General features: G+C 46.4%; 1 protein-coding gene across 5 annotated transcripts in view; it reads left to right on the top strand.

The window, feature by feature from the left end:
* The window catches only part of ccdc9 (coiled-coil domain containing 9), a 54,013-nt gene that overhangs the window by 28,883 nt on the left and 9,233 nt on the right, over positions 1 to 15,897 (top strand). For all 5 annotated transcript variants that reach the window (XM_041179454.1, XM_041179458.1, XM_041179456.1 and 2 more), the window contains 4 exons: positions 393 to 563; positions 5,853 to 6,034; positions 7,252 to 7,304; positions 14,110 to 14,215. In XM_041179454.1, coding sequence (XP_041035388.1) covers positions 393 to 563; positions 5,853 to 6,034; positions 7,252 to 7,304; positions 14,110 to 14,215 — 512 coding nt within the window. The remainder of the gene's footprint in view (positions 1 to 392; positions 564 to 5,852; positions 6,035 to 7,251; positions 7,305 to 14,109; positions 14,216 to 15,897) is intronic.

Below are 15,897 nucleotides of genomic sequence, written 5' to 3'. Positions count from 1 at the left end.
GTATAACTTGATGGGAAACTTGCAGGCGGTGGTGTTCCAGTGCATCTGCTGCCTTTGTCCTTCTAGATGGTAGAGGTTGCAGGTTTGGAAGGTGCTTGTGAAAAGCCATTGGTGCGTTGCTGCAGTTCATCTTTAGGTGATAACATTAACAAATCAAGGAGTTGAATTTGATTGCCCTTCCCTTTTTCATTCCCTTCCCTGGGGCTGTCGGTTTAGATTTTGTGCCCTAGAGTGGGTCTTGACCCATGACCTTCTGCCCCAGAGGTGAGCCATGGCTGACACACTAGGCTTTCTTATGCCAACACTGGACAACATGAGGTTGGGCTTGGTATTTATAAAGTCGCGTGGTGATGCTGTTTTGAAACGAGATGGATTTTGTTTTTTTTTTTAAGGATGGCTCTGGTGAGAAAAACCCTTTTCGGAATTTTCTGGATGACCCGCGGCGCTTGGGATCCCTTCCTGACAGTGACCGGAAAGATGGCAGCCGACGGCACATCCGGAATTGGGGTGGGCCTGACTTCGACAAGGTGAAGACTGGATTGGATCGTGACAAGGACTGGCAGGTAGGGTATTAAAAACTCCACTGTCAACATCCGGGGTTACCTGAAATTCCACCCCTCCATGTTTCGATCCCACCCAGGATTACAGGTATCTCCGGGACATAAAACATTTCTCGGACTGCTGTTCCCGTCACATTCTGAGATCCACACTCGGTGCCATGCGCTGCCATATGAACACACTCGACCTCTCCCTCCAGCAGCACTGCTGTACCCTTTTTCAAAGCTGCGCGTGCCCCCAGTTTCATTTTATTCTTCGTCTCATCCGACGCCTCAACAAGAAACTTTTTCTCTTTCTCTCAAGTGCTAAGGAACGCAAGCTCCAACAACTCATCGACACCAACACCCATCTAGGACCCTCCACCCCTGCCTGTCCCTCCGTCCCCACCCCATCTTCCAGCCCCAGCCATGTATTCACTATACTCCCTGACCTTCCCCTCTCCGATGCTGAACGCTCAGTGCTCAGCAAAGGACTTAGTTTCATACCCTTACGCCCTCACCTCAATGAATTTTGGGCTCGGCACGATGCTGAACTCTTCTTCCGCCGTCTTCGTCTCCGGGCTCACTTTTTTGGGCAGGAGTCCTCTCCCCGTTCAACGGATCCTTTTACCCATCTCCAATATTCTCCCTCCACCTGGACCCCTCCCTCTGGATTCTTACCTTCTCTTGATCTTTTCATTGAGAACTGTCGGCGCGACATTAGTTGTCTCAATTTCTCTGCTCCTCTCACCCATTCTAATCTCTCTCTCTCTGAACTTACTGCACTCCATTCTCTCAGGTCCAACCCTGACGTTGTCATCAAACCCGCTGACAAGGGTGGTGCTGCTGTTGTCTGGCGCACTGACCTCTACCTCGCGGAGGCTGAGCGTCAACTCGCAGACACTTCCTCCTACCTCTCCCTGGACCATGACCCCACCACTGAACATCAAGCCATTGTTTCCAGGACTGTCACTGACCTCATCTCCTCTGGGGACCTTCCTCCCTCAGCTTCCAACCTGATAGTCGCCCAACCTCGGACGGCCCGCTTCTATCTCCTACCCAAAATCCACAAACAGAACTGTCCCGGTATACCGATCATGTCAGCTTGCTCCTGCCCCACGGAACACATTTCTCGTTATCTTGACTCCATTCTCTCTCCCCTTGTCCAGTCCCTTCCCACCTACATCCGTGATTCCTCTGACACCTTACGTCACATCAACAATTTCCAGTTCCCTGGCCCCAACCGCTTCCTCTTCACCATGGACGTCCAATCCCTCTACATCTCCATCCCCAATCAGGATGGTCTGATGGCCCTTAGCTTCTTCCTTGAACAGAGGCCCGAACAATCCCCATCCACCACTACTCTCCTCCGTCTGGCTGAACTTGTTCTCACGCTGAACAATTTCTCCTTCAACTCCTCTCACTTCCTCCAAATAAAAGGTGTGGCTATGGGTACCCGCATGGGCCCCAGCCATGCCTGTCTCTTTATGGGGTATGTGGAACATTCCTTGTTCCAGTCCTACTCCGGCCCCCTTCCACAACTCTTTCTCCGGTACATCGATGATTACTTCGGTGCTGCTTCATGGTCTCATCGGGACTTGGAAAAATTTGTTAATTTTGCTTCCAATCTTCACCCCTCCATCATTTTCACATGGTCCATCTCTTCCCTTCCCTTCCTTGACCTCTCTGTCTCAATCTCTGGTGATAGACTGTCCACCAATATCCATTACAAGCCTACCGACTCCCACAGCTACCTCGACCACAGCTCCTCACACCCCGCCTCCTGTAAGGACTCCATCCCATTCTCTCAGTTCCTTCGCCTCCGTCGCATCTGTTCTGATGATGCCACTTTCAAAAACAGTTCCTCTGACATGTCCTCCTTCTTCCTTAACCGAGGTTTTCCACCCACGGTCGTTGACAGGGCCCTCAACCGTGTCCGGCCCATCTCCCACGCATCCGCCCTCACGCCTTCTCCTCCCTCCCAGAAACATGATAGGGTCCCCCTTGTCCTCACTTATCACCCCACCAGCCTCCGCATTCAAAGGATCATCCTCCGCCATTTCCGCTAACTCCAGCATGATGCCACCACCAAACACATCTTCCCTTCACCCCCCCCGTTGGCATTCCGTAGGGATCGTTCCCTCCGGGACACCCTGGTCTACTCTTCCATCACCCCCTACTCCTCAACCCCCACCTATGGCACCTCCCCATGCCCACGCAAAAGATGCAACACCTGCCCCTTCACTTCCTCTCTCCTCACCGTCCAAGGGCCCAAACACTCCTTTCAAGTGAAGCAGCATTTCACTTGCATTTCCCCCAACTTAGTCTACTGCATTTGTTGCTCCCAGTGCAGTCTCCTCTACATTGGAGAGACCAAACTCAGACTGGGTGACCGCTTTGCAGAACACCTGCGGTCTGTCCGCAAGCATTACCCAAACCTCCCTGTCGCTTGCCATTTTAACACTCCACCCTGCTCTCTTGCCCACATGTCTGTCCTTGGCTTGCTGCATTGTTCCAGTGAAGCCCAACACGAACTGGAGGAACAGCACCTCATCTTCCGACTAGGCACTTTACAGCCTTCTGGACTGAATATTGAATTCAACAACTTTAGGTCTTGAACTCCCTCCTCCATCCCCACCCCCTTTCTGTTTCTTCCCCCTTCCTTTTGTTTTTTCCAATAAATTATATAGATTTTTCTTTTCCCACCTATTTCTATTATTTTTAAATCTTTTATGCTCCCCCCACCCCCACTAGAGCTATACCTTGAGTGCCCTACCATCCATTCTTAATTAGCACATTCGTTTAGATAATATCACCAACTTTAACTTTAACACCTATGTGTTCTTTTGTATTATTGTTGTTGACATCTTTTGATGATCTGCTTCTATCACTGCTTGTTTGTCCCTACAACCACACCACCCCCCTTCACTTCTCTCACTCCCCCCCCACCCCCCCAACACACACACACCCACCCCTTAAACCAGCTTATATTTCACCCTTTTCCTTGGATTCACCTAGTTCTGTTGAAGGGTCATGAACACTTGAAACGTCAACTCTTTTCTTCTCCGCCGATGCTGCCGGACCTGCTGAGTTTTTCCAGGTAATTCTGTTTTTGTCCTGGGGTTACCATTGACCAGAAAGTGTCAGGCAATGACCATCTCAACAAGAGAGAATCCAATCATCGCCCCATGATGTTTAATGGCATTGCCATCACTGAATCCCTCACTATCAAGATCCTGGGTTCACCATTGACCAGAAACTGAACTGGACTAGCCATATAAATACGATGGCTACAAGAGCAGGTCAAAGGCTAGGAATTGAGACGAGTAACCCACCTCCTAACTTCCCAAAGCAGTCCACCATCTAGAAGGCACAAGTCAGGAGTGTGGTGGAATACTCCCCACCTGCCTGGATGAGTGCAGCTCCCACAACATTCAAGAAGCTCGACATCATCCAGGACAAAGCAGCCCTGTTCAATTGGCACCCTATCCACAAACATTCACTCCCTCCACCACTGACGCACAATAGCAGCAGTGTGCACCGTCTACAAGATGCACTGCAGGAATTCATCAAGGATCCTTTGACAGCACCTTCCAGACCTATGACCACTGCTATCTAGAAGGACAAAGGCAGCAGATACATGGGAACACCGTCACTTGCAAGATCCCCCCCAAGTCATTCATCATCCTGGTTTGGAAATATATCGCCGGTCCTTCACTGTCGCTGGGCCAAGATCCTGGAACTCCCTCCCTAACAGCACTGTGGGTGTACCTACACCACATGGACTACAGAGGTTCAAGAAGCCAACTCACCACCATCTTCTCAAGGGCAATTAGGGATGGGCAATAAATGCTGGCCTAGCCAGTGACGCCCACATCCCGTGAATGAATTTTTTAAAAAAAATGTACCTCAGTTATTTCCCACATGGATTGACTCAATCAGAAAGGCGTGAAACAGGCTGCGTTCTTCCCCTGGTCACAGTGGCAGTCCTGCCCTCTGCTAAAAGAGGAACATGGCAGCAGCAATAGGCCATTCAGCCTGTCAAACCTGCTTCGCCATTCAAACATCATACCTGACCATCTACCTCTTCACCTTTTTCCCCACTATCCCATATCCCCTGATGTCATTAGTCTCCAGAAATCTGTTGATTCCTGTCTTGAATTTGCTCAGAAATTGAGCTTCCACAGCATTCTGGGCTAGAGAATTCCAAAGATTCGCCACCCTCTGAGTGAAGCAATGAACCACGGTCTACTTTCTCCATTGATGGAGACTTAAGGAGGTCTGTTTAATGTGGAGGATTTAAGGGGCAGCAGCTGTGAAGAACATTTATAGGGTCCTGTGAGTTAAATGGCAGGGGGAGTCCAATGTCCTTTACTGAGGAGGATTTACAAGGGGCCTGTTTATCTGTAAAGATTTAAATGAGAGGCCCTTGTGTTCATCACTGAGGGAGGAGATTTAAAGGGGGAATGGGGTCCACAAAAGTCCAACTACTTAAAAACAAAAATTGCTGGAAAAGCTCACCAGGTCTAACAGCATCTGTGAAGAGAGAGACAGAGTTAACGTTTCGAGTCCATATGACTCTTCAGGACTTCGTATGGACTCGAAATGTTAACTCTGTCTTTCTCTCCACAGAGGCTGTCGGACCTGCTGAGTTTTTTCAGCCATTTTTGTTTTTGTTTCAGATTCGCAGCATCCACAGTATTTTGCTTTTATCCGAATACTTAAAAACCTGGGACGCAAAAGTGCTGGAAACACATGGCAGGATCCAAAGGATCTGTAAACAGAAACAGATGATTAATGCTGAGGGATGGAAACCTTCATCAAATTCAGCAAAGCTTTGCCTCCCTTTCCATTTCAGTTTCTACCAAAAGATTCTGCCCCTGATTCTAATCTGTTTCCTCCCTGCGTCCTGATCCGCATTGATCCAGCCTGGGGTTTACTTCAGATTTAAGGAAACCCATCACCATCAGTTGAGGTGCAAGAGGAGCCCAGGGTGTCTTTATTCCCTGTCATTGTATCATGAAAAAGCAACACTTTAACCCTTCAGTGACATAATTTATGCCAAAGTATTGCATGGATGTCAAAGGAAAAGAACAAAGATTATTTTGCGAACAGTTTTTCACAAATTTAGAGCCTCTGTAAAGGCAACGGGAATTGGATGTGTAAGTGAAGTGACAAGTGTCCTCATCTTTTTTGCCCAGAGCCCTTATCCGGGATTTAATCGAGCAGATTGCACCACGTTAAACTGCTATCTGTTTCACCCTCGCCTATTGTGACTCCTTCAGTGAATAATCCAGCTTGTGTCTGCTCCCACAGGGCAGACGGTCAGGTTCCAAGGGCTCCGTTGACATGACTATGTCAATGACTGGTCGCGAGAGGGCGGAGTACATGCGCTGGAAGAAGGAGCGGGAGCAGATCGACCAGGAGAGGCTCGCACGGCATCGCAATGCAACAGGACAGTGGAGGCGGGAATGGGATGCTGAGAAAACGGAATCTATGTATGTGTTTTTTTTTTTGAGAGCGCTAGGGCACTGTTAAACTATTGCTAACTCCCATCTCTAATTAAAACCCAAGCATTAATTTCCACCCCATTTTTATTCCCCAGGTGCTTTATTCGTACCTTTCAAGAGTGTCAGCTGTTTTTATAATCCCTCTTGTCAAAGTGCTCTGTGTGGTTCTGGTCATTTATGAGAGTTCTTGGCCTTTATGTTGTGATACTTGTGGCTTTCACTGTCAGTCTAAGACAATGACAAAAATAATCGTTTTTAGTTTTGGAAATAATCTGTTTCAAAGGTTTGAATTTTTTCCCATTATATTTTCTGTCAGTTTTAAGGCATAGAACAAGACTTGAGACACTAGGCCACAGAACAATTGCATATCACCACTACTTAACTGAGCTATTGCTTTTTAAAATTAATTCATGCCTTTAAGTGGAGGCTAGATAAGCATACGAGGGAGAAGAGTCTAGAACCTTAGGTGAAGAAGGATGGCAAAAGACTCCATGGAACATAAAATGCTGGCATGGACTAGTTGGGCTGAATGGTCTGTTACTGTGCTGTATTCTCCATGTAGTTCTTCAGATGTTGGCGTCACTGTCAAGGCCAAAATTTATTGCCTATCCTTAATTGCCCTTGAAGATGGTGGTGAGCTGCTGCCTTGAACCGCTGCAGTCCATGTGGTGTAGGTACACCCATACAAATGGTGGTGTTCCCATGCGTTCACTGCCCTTGTCCTCCTAGGTGGTAGAGGTCACAGGTTTGGAAGGTGCTATCGAAGGAGCCTGCTGCAGTGCACCTTGTAGATGGTACACACACTGCTGCTTACTGTGCGTTGGTGGTGGAGGGAGTGAATGTTTACAGTAATGGAGGGAGTGAGCGCAAGCTGCAGTTAATATTGCCCCCTTCCACCAGCAACTTCTCGTTCCCTTGTATCCAGCCGCATCAGCCAAACTCAACTGAGAAACTTATTATTGTTTGATCCTTTCTCCCTCAGCTCCTAGGAAGACACCTGATTAATGACTCGTCTCTTTAAAGGGGCCTGTCATTCCAACCAGCTGCACTATGATTCTGGCAAACGTAAAAAACTCCTCTGTGATGCTCTTGATTTGATTCGCTGCACGCTCCTATCTATTGTACTCTGTTCCAGCAAAGAGAAAAGTTGTATTTTAATCTGTTCATTGATTTTATTTATTTTTCTCTTCCTCCCCCTCTATCAGGTTCAAAGATAATCCAAGTCCCACTGGGAATTTTGAAGGAGGCAGCAGGCGAGGTAGGTTACCCCATCAGCAGTCGCAGAATCATGAGCTTCATGTAGCAGAGGAGGAGGAATTCCCAACATAACCATCAAGGATTGTTCAATTCCCATCGAAATTTGTCTCGAATTGAAAGACAAGAGGATTAGGGACGCAACTGTTAAAATGTTTTTACAGATTGGATAGTATATACAGCACTGAAACAGGCCATTCAGCCCAACCAGTTCATATTGGTGTTTATGCTCCATTCGCACTGCATCCTATCTTTACTCATTTAAATCTGCCATAGTAACCCTCTATTCCTTCTGCATATGCTTGTCCAGTTTCGCCATAATTGCATCTATATTATTTGCTTCAACCACTCTTTGGGTAAGAAGTTTCTTCTGAATTCCCTATAGGATTTCTTGGTGATGGCTCTATTTAATCTCCACCTCACGAGGAAACATTCTCTCTCTCCTAGCTCTATTAGGTCAGCACTCAGCTTTTTCTCAAGAGAGGAGATATCAGGAAAGAATTGACAGACTGGATAAGTATGCCCATGCATTTCTGGTATCATCCTTGTAAAAATCTTCTCTACACCCTCTCTATTGCCTCTGCATCCTCTTTATAATATGGTGACCAGAACTGCACACAGTACTCTTAAGTATGGTCTAACCAAGGTTCAATACAGCAACTCACCAAGCCTCCTTAGACAGCACCTTCCAAACCCACGACATCTACCATCTAGAAGGACAAGGGCAGCAGATACATGGGAACACCACCACCTGCAAGTTTCCCTCCAAGTCACTCACCATCCTGACTTGGAAATATATCTCCGTTCCTTCACTGTCGTTGGGTCAAAACCCTGGAACTCCCTCCCTAACAGCACCATGGGTGTACCTACGCCACAGGGACTGCAGGGGCTCAAGAAGGCAGCTCACCCCCACCTTTTTAAAGGGCAATTAAGGATGGGCAATAAATGCTGGCCTAGCCAACGACACCCACATCCCATGAAAGAATAAAAAGGTTTAACATTATTTCGCTGCTTTTCAAATCGATCCCTCTAGAAATGAAATCTCGTGCTTAGTTTGCTTTTCTAAGGTCCTGCTAACCTGTGGAGCAACTTATAGTGATTGTTGTATTTGTACGCCGAGATCCCATTGTACCTCTACCCCACCTAGGCTTGCACCTGCCTAGTCTGTCTAAATTTAAAGAAAATGGCAAAAGGTAACTTCCTCCAAGCCTGCCCTCTTTATAAGTTACAACTTGGGGGGAAACAAAGTCAATTTTGCCTGTCTGCTGCCTTTTGGAATTAACATCCACACTGTTGGATCCAGTACTTGGTACCTGTCCCTGTGGGGCTTGGGCATAAAGACTCTGGTTGTGTCTGAATGTTAGGCCTGCACTTCTTTCACCTTGTGTGGTTATTTCTTTCTGTTCACTTTTCTTCTCTATTTGGGAGAGTTACCCAGCGCCACTGTCTACAATGGGTTGACATTATCGCTGCCTTCTGATCAATAACCCTGTGTTGAAGATTGAATGAGGGAGTTCTGTCTCTGCTGACTGGGAGGTCCCAGAACTATTAATGCGGTTCTGCCCTGATAGCAAGGAAATTATGCTAAATTTTAAAATCATTGGTCAAGCCGCAGCTGGAGGGTTGTGTCCGATTCTGGCCATCATATTTAGGAAGAATGTCAAGGCCTTGGAGAGGGTCCAGAGGAAATTTACTAAAATGGTACCAGGGATGAGAGACTTCAGTTAATGTGGAGAAGCTGGGATTGTTCTCCTTAGAGCAGAGAAGGTTAAGGGAGGTGTTCAAAATCGTGAATGGTTTTGATAGTGGATATGGAGAAACTGTTTCCAGTGGCAGGAGGGTCAGTAACCAGAGATACAGATTTAGGATAATTGGCAAAAGGCACACATGGACAGAGGTAAATGAGACTTTTCTTTAATGTAGAGTTGTGACCTGAAATGTGCTGCCTGAAAGGGCAATGGAAGCAAATTCATTAGTAACTTTCAAAAGGGAATTGGATAAATACTTGCAGGGATTTGGGGAAAGAGTAGGGGAGTGGGATTAATTGGATAGCTCTTTAAAGAGCCAGCACAGGCATGATGGGCTGAATGGCCTCCTCCTGTGCTGTAAGATTCTCTGCCTCTGACCTTGAAGCACTGATAAAGAGTTTGTGGATCTAAGTATTTCTTCCCCTCTGTATGGTGTTGGCGAGTTATTATTTGCCTAAATTCCAACCAAAGTTTGTTCATGGCACTGCACTGATTTGATTTCTTCCTGTGTGGCTTCTGCCAAAGTGGCTACTAGCTTTATGCCATTAGTCTTTAGCCATTGGGAGCCAAGTTCAGACTCTTTCCGCAGACATTTTTCGCATTGTGACTGTGCAGCTGGCAGAGGGGAGAAAACCTCTTTCTCTAGCCTGCGTTGGGTTCAAACCCAGGGAACAGAACTGGCCAAAACAATGCAGAAAGTCAGCTGCTGTTGCATGGTAAAATAAATTCCAACCTGTTTCCTCCTTCACAAGAGTGCAAAATCAATCAAAGAAAGGATTTTCATATTTAGCCAGCAAGGCCACCTTGCAGTCTGGCGATTAAAGGTCATTGCACTATCTCTGCTCTGCTTTGCTTGCTGGCTACTCTCAAATCAATGGAAAATCTTTCTGCTTGGAACCTGTTCATTTGGCTTGTAGCCCCAACAACAGCAGCAGCAGCAGCTCTGGAAACTGCATTTATACTGCACACAGAATCTGGCAGCTGAGCACATAACCCAGCCTGGCAGTCCCAGTGCAGTACTGAGGGAGTGCTGCACTGTAGGAGTTGCCGACTGTCAGATGCAACATTAAACCCCAGGCCCTGTCTGCCTTCTCAGATGGATGTAAAATATTCCATTGCCACTGCTCCAGGGAGGAACAGGGGAACTCTGCCCAATGTCCTGCGTTGACATTTATCCCTCAACCAATATCATTATAAATCAGATAATGGAGTCATTACCATATTGCTGTTTGTGAGATCTTGCTGTGCACATGGGGTATGGGTATCACTGGCTAGGCCAGCATTTCTTGCCCATCCCCCAATTGTTCTTGAGAAGGTGGTGTTGAGCTGCCTTCTTGAATCGCTGCAGTCCGTATGGTGTAGATATACCCAGAGTGCTATTAGGGAGAGAGATCCCGGATTTTGACCCAGCAACAGAGAAGAAACGGTGATAGATTTCCAAGTCAGGATGGTGAGCGGAACTTGCAGTGGTGAGGTTCTTTTGTATCTTATGCACTTGTCCTCCTAGGTGGTAGAGGTTGTGGGTTTGGAAGGTGCTGTCGAAGGAGTGTTGGTGAGTTGCTGCTATGGTGGAGGGAGTGGACGTCTAAGGTGGTCGATGGGGTGCCAGTCAAGTGGACTGCGTTGACCTGGATGGTATTGAGCTTCTTGAATGTTGTTGGAGCTGCACTCATCCAGGCAAGTGGAGACCATTCCATCACACTCCTAACTTGAGCCTTGTAGATGGTGGACAGGCTTTGAGGAGTCAGGAGGTGAACTACTAGCCTCTGACATGCATTTGTAGCCACTGTATTTATATAGCTAGTCCAGTTCAGTTTCTGGTCAATGGTAGCCCCCAGGATGTTGATAGTGGGGATTCAGCAATGGTAATGCCATTGAACGTCAAGGGGTGATGGTTGGATTCTCTCTTGTTGGAGATGGTCATTGCCCAGCACTTATGCTGCACAAATGTCACTTGGCATTTATCAACCCAAACCTAAATGTTCTCCAGGTCCTGCTGCATGTGGGCATGGACTGTTTCTATTTCTGAGGAGCCACAAATAGTTCTGAACATTGTGCAATCATCAGTGAACATCCCCATTTCTGACCTTATGATGGAAGGAAGGTCATTGATGAAGCAGCTGAAGATGGTTAGGCCTGGGACACTACTCTGAGGAACTCCTCCTGCAGTGAGGTCCTGGGACTGAGATGATTGCCCTCTAACAACCACAATCATCTTCCTTTGTGCTCGGTCTGATTCCAACCAGTGGAGTGTTTTCCCCCAATTCCCAGTGACTTCAATTTTACCAGGGCTACTTGATGGGTCAAATGCTGCCTTGATATCAAGGGCAGTCACTCTCAGCCCCTCTCAAGTTCTGCTCATTAGTCCATGCTTGGATGAAGGCTGTAATGGCGGAACCCAATTGAGCATCAGTGAGCAGGTTATTGCTATGTAAGTGCTGCTTGATAGCACTGTCGATGACATCTTCCACCACGTTGATGATCAAGAGGAGGCTGATGGGGCAGTAATTAGCTGGATTAGATTTCTCCTGTCTTTTTGTGGACAGGAATTACCTGGGCAATTTTCCACATTGCTGGGTAGATGCCAGTGTTGTAGCTGTACAGGAACAGCTTGGCTAGGGGCACAGCTGGTTTCAGAGCACAGGCCTTCAGTACTATTGTTGGAATGTTATCAGGGCCCACAGCCTTTACGCTATCTGGTGCCTTCTGCTGTTTCTTGATATCATGTGGAATGAATGGACTGAAGACTGGCATCTGTGATGTTACAGACCTCTGGAGAAGACCCTTCCTATATTTATAACAGTGACTGACTACACTTTGGTGGCAGGAGTAAAGTACTTCATTTGTCATACAGAGCTTTGGAACATCTTGGGGTTGTGAAAGGTACTATCAAAATGCAAGTCTTTGAGGAAAAAGTATGAAGTGAGTATGTAGTCACATTCCCAAGTCTGGCAAGGTCCACCTATCCCACATCTGGATTATGCAGATGGCCTCCCTAACCAAGACCCAAATGGTGGAGCTAGCCTCCTGATGCTCATGACTGTGACTGTTCACCTGTGGTGCTCCTTTCCTGACCCAGCCATCAGAGTTACCCAATAACCCACCTATACCTTCACCCAGGAAGGTTTTAATGCCTCTCAGTGGCATTAAGCCTGTGTTGCCATTGGAAAAATAGAATACCTGATGCAGCAAGGAACATTTTTTCCCACAATCTAATTTAGTCCCTTTTTTCTGCTTTAAACTACTGAAAAATACTTTTAAAAGAAATAAGTTAGAGATTAAGATGTAGAAATGGTACTTCGAGTGAGATGATGTAATATAGATACTAGAGGAGACCATTCACTCGCATTTGATTTGTATCCAAACTCCCATCTACTCTACTTGGTCCCACACCCATTACTTCATAAAAATCTATCGATCTCTGTTTTTAAATCTTCAATTAATATACCCATCTCCCCACCCAGTCTTAATAGCTTTTTCAGGAGAGAGAGAGAGAGAGAGTTTCTCACTTCCACTACTCTTTGTGTGAAGAATTGTTTCCCCACAATGGAAAATGGAGGATCAGCAAAGTAGACCAAGAACTGAGGAGCTCTCCAACGTTGTGTATTCAGGGACAGTCTAGCAGACAGACTTAATCCTTTGTCTCTTTCTTGGGGAAAGAGTGTGATACTTATAACCGAGTGAAATTGGCTTTTATTAAAATAAAAATTCTGGGAGCACAGAACTTAAGTAATGTTGGGAAAAATGGTTTTTTTTGTCAAAACTTTTCACCTTGCACTTATCAGGACAATTCACTAGGATGCCAAATGTAAAGCAATATATACTGTAGGAGAAGAGAGTGCTGATTGGTTTGTTTGGCAAGTGGACTCTCAAAATGCCTCTTCAAAGCTAAAATACTGTCATATTTGGATGGTTTTAGCACTTATATTGAGCAGGTAATTGGTTACAAATCAGCTGTCTATTTTAACTTCTGCTGGATTGGTTTGCGCACTCTTGTGTTTTTGTGTTTTATATATTTAAGTGTTCATCATTTTGCCATTTCTACTTTCTTCCTATTTCTATTTCTTTTATGACTGTCTTAACATCTGGAGGACTGAAGACCTTTAAGAAATCAAATCTGAGTGCCAAGCATACAGGTTTGCTGTGTCACTCTTCTGCATATGTTTGGTTTGTGAGTGTGAATCCTGACATCTCCCCACTTTTTAATCAGCTCAGTGGGGCTCTTGCTCTTGCACATCTTGAGTCAGAAAGTTGTGGGCTCAAGAACCACTCCAGAGACTTGAGCATAAAATCTAGGCTGATACCTCAATGGAGTGCCACACTGTCAGAGGTGCCATCTTTTAAATAAACCTTTTTGGTTAAACTTGAGAACCAGCCTGCACTAATAGCATTATTCCGAAAAAGAGCAGGGGAGTTCTCCCCGGTGTCCTGATCCATTATTTATCCATCAACCGACATCACTAATATGGATTATCTGGTCATTATCATATTGCTGATTGTGGGAGCTTGCTTTACACAAATTTGCTGCCATGTTTCCTACACTACCTTGAAGCTACGCTTCAAAAGTGCTTCATTGACTGTAAAGCACATTGGGAACACTGAGGTCATGAAATGCTCTATAGAAACACAAGTCCGTCTATTTTTACACTGGAATATTGGCCTAGATTATGAGCTCGACCCTGGAGTGGCACTCGGGCCCCTGCTCTTCGGACGGTTGCAAGATTTTCACCAACTGAGCCAAGCTGGCTCTTAACTGCTTTACTGTAACAAAATGTACAAAGTCGTTCATTTATTCCTGTCCTTTCTGAGACGATCAGTGCCTGTCTTCAGAAAAACTCTAAATACACCAGTTCTGGAGACACTAACAGGACTGTTTTCAGGAAATTCCAAGTGCTGTTATTCAGCAGTTAAAACTCATGCCTAGCAAGTTGAGAAACAAAATGAGAACCTGTTCAGCAAAAGGCTGCTTTCTTCCTTGGGGCAGGTGTGGGGTGGGATTTGGTTTTGGGGTCTTGTTAACTGTGTGGAGGCTGTAGCTGGTAACGTCCACTTCTTTTTCAGATGACCGACGCCCTCCCAAGCTGCCAACAGTTTCAGACTTTATTTCTCAATCCAGAAGCAGGGATTCCAGGAGAGGGAGAGACAAACGCGGGGGTAAAAATTACAGGTAGGAGAAGCATTTTAATTCTTGTCTAATAAGACATTTACCTTTTGCTATGTTTCTCTTTGTTGGACTGCTTAGACCTCCCTCGAAGCCTGTTTGAAGCTGATTAAACTGAGCTCTGTTAAGCGCTTCTGATGAGGGAGCAGGGGAAACTATACAGAGCCAGTGCACCACCACACTCCTGTTGCAAGTATTGATAGAATTCACCGCACCGAATTGCAGAATAGTTACAGCATAGAGGGCGGTCATTCAGCCCATCATGCCTGCACCAGTTCTCTGAATGAGGAATTCACCTTGTGCCATTTCTCTGCGTAGGCCTCCACACTCCTCCCCCCTCAGTACAGTAGCAGCAGTGTGTACCATCTACAAGATGCACTCCAGGAATTCACCAAGGCTTCTTCAACAGCACCTTCCACACCCGCAACCGCTACCATCTAGAAGGACAAGGGCAACAGATAGATGGGAACACCACCACCTGGAAGTTCCCCTCCAAGTCACTCACCATCCTGACTTGGAAATGCACCACCATTCCTTCACTGTCACTGGGTCATAATCCAGGAACTCCCTCCCTAACAGCACTGTGGGTGTACCTACAACACATGGACTGCAGCGGTTCAAGAAGGCAGCTCACCACGACCTTCTCAAGGGCAACTAGGGATGGGCAATAAATGCTGGCCCAGCCAGCGAAGCCCACGTCCCATGAATGATTAAAGATAATAATCCCATTCCCCCTCAAATGGCTCCACCGAACCGGCCTCCCCAACGTTCCCAGGCAGCACGCTCCAGACCCTGACCGCTCACTGGATGGAAAGGTTTCTCCTCTTGTCCTCATTACTTCTTACAGTAATTTTCTTAAATCTGTTGTCTCTCGCTCTCGATTCTTCCCAGTGGGAACAGTTTCTCCCTGTCTACGCTGTCCAGTTTCTCCCTATCTACTCTACCCCATCTCCCCCAAGGAAGAGAGCAGCCTTGCTGAACAGGTTTTCATTTGGACTCAGCTGGTCTCTACTGGTGTTTCTGCTCCACGTGAGTTTTCGGGGGCTGAGCTTATGGAGTTCCCTGACTACATGAAAATGAATTTCCAAGCTCGTTTCATCAGAGCAGTAATGGCTGCCATTGATAAAACAGAGCCAAGTCCTGGCTGTGTCATAAAATTCATTTTTGTCTTTACCTGTGTCCTTGTAGCCATTTGAGTGGTATAGTCAGGGTTAACCTGGCTTGAGAAGAGGGTCTAAGAAGCTGGTGAAAAGGCAAATAATCTTTCTCAGGGCCCCTTTTTAAAAACAAGGGAGGGAACGAGGAGAGGGCCCACTGATGGAAGGTCTCGGATTTAACCTCTAATCTAGTCAGGGTCAGCACCTCTGGTGGTTTTGGGTTTTTGACACCCTGAAGGTGGGAACTTCAGCCAGTCTCAGTCTGGAACGTCACCCAACCATACTCTGCATTGTGCGTGTGTAGGTAGGTGGGGGTGGGGAAGGAAAGTGGGGGTGGCACTGGAGGCAGAAAGATTCCAGGAGGCGAAAAATGTAAAACCTTTCAATCAACATTTGTCCAAAGATGCACCTTCTAAAAGCTTGTCCTATAATATATACTACATCCTGTCCAACACTCTTCAGTGATTTAGCAGGGAAGGAGTTTAAAGTGAAGCGAGTTCCAATGATATAAAACAGGAACTGCCTGGAGAG

This window comes from Carcharodon carcharias, chromosome 34 (genome assembly GCF_017639515.1).
Source record: "Carcharodon carcharias isolate sCarCar2 chromosome 34, sCarCar2.pri, whole genome shotgun sequence".
Classification (NCBI taxonomy): domain Eukaryota; kingdom Metazoa; phylum Chordata; class Chondrichthyes; order Lamniformes; family Lamnidae; genus Carcharodon; species Carcharodon carcharias.
The sequence above is the reverse complement of the archived record's forward strand: the minus strand, read 5'-3'. Positions and strand labels throughout refer to the sequence as shown.